Source organism: Ctenocephalides felis, unplaced genomic scaffold (assembly GCF_003426905.1).
Source record: "Ctenocephalides felis isolate EL2017-DRISC unplaced genomic scaffold, ASM342690v1 CF-g0.4_SCAFFOLD_03570, whole genome shotgun sequence".
NCBI lineage: Eukaryota > Metazoa > Arthropoda > Insecta > Siphonaptera > Pulicidae > Ctenocephalides > Ctenocephalides felis.
In genome coordinates, this window is record NW_020539724.1 from 10,064,433 (window position 1) to 10,072,714 (window position 8,282).

Here is an 8,282-nt window from a genome sequence, read left to right on the forward strand (position 1 = left end):
TTTTTTATATTTTATATCTTTTTTTAATTTTTTTTTGTGTATCAAAAATAATTCAGATTTTAATTGTAATTCTGACTTAAGTTTCTAATATACTTTACAACATATTTTCAACTTTGCAATTCAGTTTATATAATTCTTATAAATATAGACAATATACGATATTTATAATAATCTATTTGAAAATATTTAATACTCTTCGAACATTAGTAAAACAAAGCATCCACAATGAACTCTTCGCGAAAAATAGAGAATATAGAGACAGTTTTATGTGCAAATTCAATTAATTGCAAATATGCTATTCAATATACCAAATCACAAATTTAAAACTCATTTACATAGAGGCTGTTTGTTGACTAAAAAGTAAATAGAAGATTGTAGTATTTTAAATTGAACCTGATCACATTGCAAAATTCTAACATAGCAAATTTCCAAACTTGCTAAAAATGCACCTGATTTCAAGGCATCAACGTGTAATCAAATAAAAAAGAGAATATAGAGACAGTTCAATGTGCAAATTCTTTTTTTTTTAATTACAGTATTTGTTACAACTGCTAATTAATTTAACATCTAGTAACAATAATGAACAATAGCATAATTTTAAATAAAAGAAGTACAAAATAATAGATAGTATAGTGCAAATTCAATTAAATCCAAAATTTGCAATTTTTGCCTATTCAAAATATCGGAATCACAAATTTCAAACTCATTTACATAAAGGCTACTTGTTGACTAAAAAGTAGATAGAAGATTGTAGTATTATAAATGGGACCTGATCACATTGTAAAATTCTAACATGCTAAAAATGCACCTGATTTCAAGACATCAACGTGTCTCATCTACCTGTTAAATTTGTTAAGACAAGCCAGGCGCATTCTTGTTAGAATTAAAATAATATAAATTCTTTGCTATTGTAAAAAACAATTATCGATGTAAATTTATTCAGTGTTTATTATATAAGCAAATCATATAATTAACATACGCAAGTGCAAAAAATGCTAGTAAACATTTCTAGATGCCTTAGATCATTAAATATAAATTGTTAGCCATTATTTTTGTTTAACATGTTTGCTCATTAAATACATATCGATTAAATTATTTGATTTAACATGTGAGTGTTATCGTAACTACCTAGATATACTTATAAATACCTACATGGCAACGGTGTGAAAATAAAACATAAATCCGGAATGTAAAAACAATTATGTACTTGTTTAAAGTTTTTCAAATACCGTTTAGTCAACAAACGGTACTGAAACAAGATTCAAGCGCTGTTATAAGCGTTCGTTGCCGAGAACATTAGCCATTAATTCTAAATCCAACAAAGAAGTTAAATAAAATATGATATTGTGATCAAATTAAACAAATTGTATATAGTTTTTCATTTGTTTGTGGTGAAACAATTGTTCGAGATGGCGTTCAAAAAAATTGACGCTATATTCCTTATAGCGTATTTACGCTGCTGGTAAAAGGGGAAGAAATGTCACCCAAAATTAAAAATTTGGAAATTGTCCCTGATGTCCTTGATGCGCTGCCCGAAAAGGCCCTTCAGGTATGATGAACATATTAAAATTAATAATGTTTCATATATGTCATCAGTATTAAATGGCAATTGGTCATATGTCAAAAATCAAGACAGTTCTATTTTCATTTTTAACAATATTACACATTGCACATAATTGTTGAATTAAAACTTTGTAAACTTTCCGTGGAGTAAGTTATTATAATCGTACAAAAATCAAAATTGAGAATTTTTACATTTTGAAGGTTTCTGAACATTTTGGTATACCCCAAAAAAAATGTATGTGTGTGTATGTTTTCTTGTTACTCATTTGTTTGACAGCTACTCATTGTTCTCTGCTCAGTTAATTTCATGTGACAAACCGGCATTGTGTTCACTGTGAAATTGTGCAAAAAAAGTAAAAAATATAAGTTATTCGTTTCCTAACATTTCAATTAGAAACCATCAAATCAATCACGTGTATTGTACAAATTTTTATTCAATTTCAACAGCAAGCAATTTTTTTCTTCAACTTTTAATCACCAAACGAAATGTTACATAAAATGAAACCATCTGGTGGTGAAACGGAGTTCACCCGGTTTGCTAGTAGTTGATAAAATCTATATTTCAAATAGTAGGAAATAGTACGAAATAGAAAATCTCACAATTCCCGCCGCAATAATAGATTCCACGACAAACGTTAAAAATCGCATCTTGATTTGTATTTTTATTACAAAGACATTGTCTATGCAATACGCTAAAATTTTCTTTATTTTTAGAAAAAATACATATATTTTTAACAACAAAATTTTAGATATATGTATTACAAAACCAACTGATGGTAAACAAATAGTTTTTGATCGCTGCTATCAGGTACAAAACAGGTTTAAAAATGATGACTTTGTTATAAAATTAGATTACTTCATCAGTTATTAATAATTATTTACTTTCATTAAATAAATACTTCTTTTATTCTATTAATTTAAAAAAATTATATAACACCATTATAGATACACTATAATTTTTTTATAATTACTACTCTTGGTTAGTAAATTTTATTTTTATTGTATATTGAATTCATCACTATTATATAATAGTTGTTAAAAAAACTAAATTTCTAATAGTAGGAAATTGTACGCGATCATATGTATCAGAAGCAATGACCGTGAAATTGGTATTTTAAATTCAGTTTTGCTATAAAGAAAATTGTCGGAGTAGCAAATATTTTTCTTTTATTTTAGAAGAAATATTTATATTATCGTTAATTCCATAAAATCACAGTTTTATATATATTGCAAAACAAACAACTACTAAAGAAATAGTTTTTATACGCGACTGTCAGATACAAACAGGTTCTTTCCATGTAAATGCGCTTGTTTATAAGCTGATCACTCACATAAAATAATCTTCCTCTATGTTTTTTTTATATATTTTTTGTAAATTTATTTTTCCGCAAGTCAAGAGTCATCGACTTGAGCTGAGAGTTTATTCGGTAATTTAGACTTTGTGGAAAAAAACATGTATATCCAACTCAACTTTCCATTCACTTAGAAGAGGAATAGGTTTCCTTCCTAGTTATTGAAAATCTAATTGCATTTATATAATTCTGGTTTATATAGGAATTATATTATTGACTTAATGATAAATTGGTTCGAATTAAAAAATATAAGTAGTAGAAAATTTTCCATTTCCATTTCCCATTTTTATTTATTTAGGTGAGCTACGACAGTGGAGTTAGCGCTGATTTGGGCAATATCCTTACTCCTACATCTGTCAAGAATAAGCCGACAGTATCCTGGGATGCAGATCCAAAGGAGCTTTATTTATTGTGCATGACAGATCCTGATGCTCCTAGTAGACAAAGTCCTAAAAATCGAGAATGGCACCATTGGCTTGTCGGTAATGTATCAAAAACTTTCACTAATCAGGACTGACATTGTTTTGTTTGTTAACATTTAATTTACTTAAATACCGCATGTGAGAACTTCTATTACTTATCATCAAGTATACTTCCTATAATTGTATCATTATTATTCATCGTTCGTTTCCAAAATACGTCCCTGATTATATCCTATATAAGCTTTAATAAATTTTTCTGTGGTCTTCGTTAAGTCGAACGTGCCTGATTTATATGTAAATAAGAGATTGCAAACTTCCAGCATTCTAAAGAACATAGAACTTGAATTCAAGGAGAAAACGTTGCATTGACATATTATGCCAAAGGTGTAAATTTTAATAATAAAAGACAGAAATGCGATATAAATATTTAACATTAATATATGCTTGAAATAAAATATACCCTGAACTATAAATTTTTGCATAAAATATTGATTGCATAATTGAGAACATGTTTTAATACTAGACAAACCATTATAATTAAATTGTGTAATTATGAAATCAAATTAGGATTCTTAAAGCAGAAGATTCAAAACGGATAGAACTTCCTGAGCTAGCAGTTTGTTCTTGTCAGAAAAACAAATTTGCTAATTTTGTGTTTTCTGGCCCATTTTGCCCGAATTGTATGTGAGCCAAAATTTGGCATTTTCTTGACATTTTTATAAAAATGTAAGCACCGATTTTAAAAGATTGAAAGCAATTTGAAGAAACTCGATAAGAACTCATTTTGATTAGATTTTCGCAAAGATCAGCTTAGTCGTTTTTTTCAGAATTAGCAGATCAGTCCAAAACTTCCTGTACAAAAATCCTGAACCAATTTTGAAATTTCACAAACGAATAATGGAAGTTGAAAATCATACTTTTGGATAAAGATCAACCGGGCTGTTTCTTCGTATCTAATTGTTGTAGTTTTTTTTAGAAATTTGTAAAAGAGTTCACGGTCTTAGCGATCAAATAATATAGTCAAATATTCTAAAATATCAGAGGCCTACAAATAGTACCTTTTATAACAACTCATCAAAGGTTGGCAAAACGAGCAGTGTCAAAATTTCTTCATTCTATCCTCACAATTTTAAAATTATTGGAAAGTTTTTGTAACTTGTCTAAAGTGCCACTTACGCCTAGTATATTTTCTGATCTCACATTTCAAAATTTATAGTTTAAAAGTATTCCAATTTCCCGTAGGGTAGTTATAGTAATGGGCTAATAATCAAAAATGAAAATTTTTGCATATCTTCACGTTTTGAAGGTTTCTGAACATTTTGAAATACTTCAGAAAAAATGGATGTGTGTGTGTGTGTTTTGTATGTCCGCATTTTATCGTCCACGTTTTCGGGCGTACGGATCAACCGATTTGAATGGTTCAAGAAACATTCGATTCCTATTGATAGGGAGATGTGCTGACTAGTTTTTCGCAAAGGCAGGTCCCGTAGTTACGGAGATAAAGAGCAAAGAGTGCAGAAAATACAAATCGAGTTTTTGAAAGAATGGAGTATCCGATTTGAATAACATTAAAACATTCAATTTGTAATGATTGGGAGAAGTGGTGAGTAGTTTTTAGCAAAGGCAGGTTCAACCATTTTGAAGATACCGGGCTAAATGTAGAAAACATGGCAGTTTTGAGAGAAATAAGCATCCGATTTGAATAATTCAAAAAACTTTCTGCTTGGGTTGACGAAACGATTGCTTTTGGAAAAAAAATTTGTTTCAATTTTTTTTTTCAAAATTTTTTTTGTATATAGATAACAATTCAGATTTTAATTTCTGACTAAATTTCTAATATACTTCAAACAAATAATTTCAACTGTGCAATTCAGTTTATATAATTCTTATAAATATTAGACAATGTTACATTAATTTATAATACTTTATTTGAAAACATTTAATATTCCTCGAACATTTCGTTACGCTACGGGAAATTCCAGCAATTTGCCTTGAGGCACGATGCCATACACCACTAGTTTGAATACTTGTTTAAGGCTATCACTTACAACTAATTAGTAGTCTCTATGGATGTTTAAAATAATATGCCAACTAAATTTTTTTCGGGTTAAAAATTTCCTACTTATCTCGATTACTTAAATCTCTGTACACCAGTGATCCATAACCTTTCTATACGACACAAAGCAATTTTTTCTGTTTTTTTTCTGCAAAGTTTATCAACTTGTTCTCATTAATATGCCATTCGCTTCGTCTGCACTCTGCAGTGCCCACTCTTGTAATTTACATCGTGTGACTGGTCGGTTCGACAGCGGAAAATGGGGGCTCGTCTCTGGTCAAACAAGTTTCAATTTTATTGCGTCAGACTTTCGGAATTCGCGCCAGGAAATTGACGCAAAACATTGGAAATCGATAGTAATGGAAATATGAAAATGTTATAGGAACACTTGGTATCCAGGATATCGATAACATGTTAATCGCCACGATAATATCAGAAAAATTTTCACATGGTAACTGTTGTAATTTTTGTTTTATTATATTGGCCATGAAAGTGACAACCTTCAGGGCATTAAGCTTTACACAGAATGGTTGCTACCCCGGTAGAGGGGGTAGCGGAGTGTTTTAATTGAACTAGTTGTTCACTTCTAAAAGTGAAGTACGCGAAACAACATATATAATAAACTAATAAATATATCTTCTTTCATTATAACTTAGAAACAAATCAGTGATTGTAATTAGAACTGCAACAAATACAGAATATACAAACAAATCAGTGTTTAATACAGTCCACTGCTACAAAAGTTAAATTATAACCCAACAACCTGAATTATCGAAGGAAAGTTTTAATAAATTCTATAACTACGTGACATAAATACAGCAACTTTATTTGATAATTTAGTTAAAAATGTATCAAAAAAACTTAATGTATTAAAAAAATTGCCAAAATTCCTGGAAAAACACTATTTCTAATGTTACACTTATATGACTGACATAGTCCTATAAAATTCAATATTAAAACTTCTTTTCTCATTTTACCAAATAGCATATATAAGAATAATAGCATATATATGGCTCATGTAGAAATTTTTAGCGTCGGACCCATATGTCTGACATCTCGATTAACGTGTTAAATCAAACAAATTATTATATATGTTAACAAATTTTGAAATCGATTGTTACAGTTTCTTCAATGGGTATGCCATTCTAATACATTGATTTTTTTAATTTTTCAAATTGTTTTTTATTATAGTTACTAGTACTTCAAACAGATATCTTATTTCAAGTGCATATAAGTATATGTAATTGCATTTTTATCAGTGTTGAAATGTCATATTGTAATATTACGCCCATTCATATTTATCTAGGCCATATCATGCGTAGTAAACCTAGAAATCGTAAAGTATTCACGCAACGTAAATTGATTTAAAAACTAGTTCCCTTTAATTTAAATTCTAATTATTTAAATTGAATCATTCAAAATTCTAATTATCGCATTATAGGTACTAAGGAACTAAGGTTTTAAGTAAAGTTTGTGTAAAAAATTATAAATAAAAAAATTAGCCTCAAAAATTATTTTTTCAAAAGTAGAGCAAAAGAATTTATGAAAAATATAGAGAAAATTTATAAAATAAAATTTATTAGCAAAATCAAAATACCTTTGTAATAATAAAAACGTAGTTTCATTAAAAAAAGTTAGGATAAATATAATAATAATTAAAAATCAAAATGTAGCCTCAAAAGCAAAGGTAGAGCAAAGGGTTTTATAGATAAAATTTCTAAATAAAATATATTTGCTATTGCCTATAAATAAAAATAATTATAAATCGACGTCCTCAAGATATAGTAACATAAAGTAATGATGTTCACTTTCACTTGGAAAAGGAAATTTTGAAATAAAAAATAAATTTGTAATAGCCAATTTTTCTACTTTCCAAGCTCGTCAATTTTCTTAAATATACGGAATTAAAATTTGAGATAGTAGACAATTATTTGACTGTTTATTACATTTTTAGGAAATATTCCCGGATCAGAAGTTAGCAAAGGTGAGGTCCTAACTGACTTCGTAGGTTCAGGACCCCCGAAAGGAAGTGGCTTACATCGTTATGTATTCGTCCTTTACAAACAACCTGAACGAATAAATTTCACCGACAAGAAAATTTCGAGCACCACTGGAAGTGGCAGAGGAAAATTCTCTATAAGAGATTTTGCAAAGAAATATAATTTGGGCAAACCACTTGCTTATAATGTCTACCAAGCTGAATGGGATGATTATGTTCCCAAATTGCATAAACAACTGACTAATTAAGGAGATCTAGCATGACATTAAAATGTAATAGATTTGGTTTATATAATGGGTAATGGATTTAAATAATTGTGTCATAGTATCAAATTATCAATTAAAGATTTATGATTAATCCTAGATAATTATTAAGGTTTTTTTAGTAATAACATTATAGGTTTTGTTATGATTTTCGCATTTGGATGAATGCATTATTTGTATTTTATTTTATTACAATGATTAAATTGGTGTAATAAAAAAGATAATGTTATTACTCATACAGTAAACTCCCAAAAATTAATTTCGTAAAAATACATAAAGGTAATTATCTACGTCGTTCGCTAAAAAAATTATAGTAATAAAATTTACGATATTTATATTTTTAAATAATGTCAATACTAGAATTATCTGAAAAATATTTACTCTTATCGCATGTGAGTAAAATAGAATTAAAATTATAGAATGTTTTAATGGTAGTTATAATTTGTATAATGGAAAATATCAAATTGTTTTAAAATAAAAAATGCAATTAATAAACATGTTGTGCATAATAAACACAAATTTCAAATTGCATTCTTCAAATTCATTGACCGTAATAATTTAATAAAACCGACCTTAATAATTCATTACCGTAAACTCAAGCGAGAAGGTAAAAAAACTAGTAAAATA

The 8,282-nt window shown here is 28.2% G+C and overlaps 1 protein-coding gene across 1 annotated transcript; it reads left to right on the top strand.

Annotated features, from left to right (window-relative positions):
• The first annotated feature begins 1,462 nt into the window (after nucleotides 1-1,462).
• On the top strand, nucleotides 1,463-7,663 carry LOC113382755 (protein D3-like). Its single transcript, XM_026620986.1, has 3 exons — nucleotides 1,463-1,549; nucleotides 3,214-3,397; nucleotides 7,348-7,663. The coding sequence occupies exons 1-3, from the start codon at nucleotides 1,478-1,480 to the stop codon at nucleotides 7,638-7,640; spliced, it is 549 nt and encodes a 182-aa protein (XP_026476771.1). The 5' UTR covers nucleotides 1,463-1,477; the 3' UTR covers nucleotides 7,641-7,663.
• The last annotated feature ends 619 nt before the right edge of the window (nucleotides 7,664-8,282 follow it).

Excerpts from the sequence above, each read along its gene's own strand:
- LOC113382755 (XM_026620986.1), top strand. The coding sequence starts at position 1,478 with ATGTCACCCAAAATTAAAAATTTGGAAATTGTCCCTGATGTCCTTGAT. Across the intron at positions 1,550-3,213 it reads TGCCCGAAAAGGCCCTTCAG|GTGAGCTACGACAGTGGAGT; the intron begins GTATGATGAACA and ends TTATTTATTTAG. Across the intron at positions 3,398-7,347 it reads ATGGCACCATTGGCTTGTCG|GAAATATTCCCGGATCAGAA; the intron begins GTAATGTATCAA and ends TTACATTTTTAG.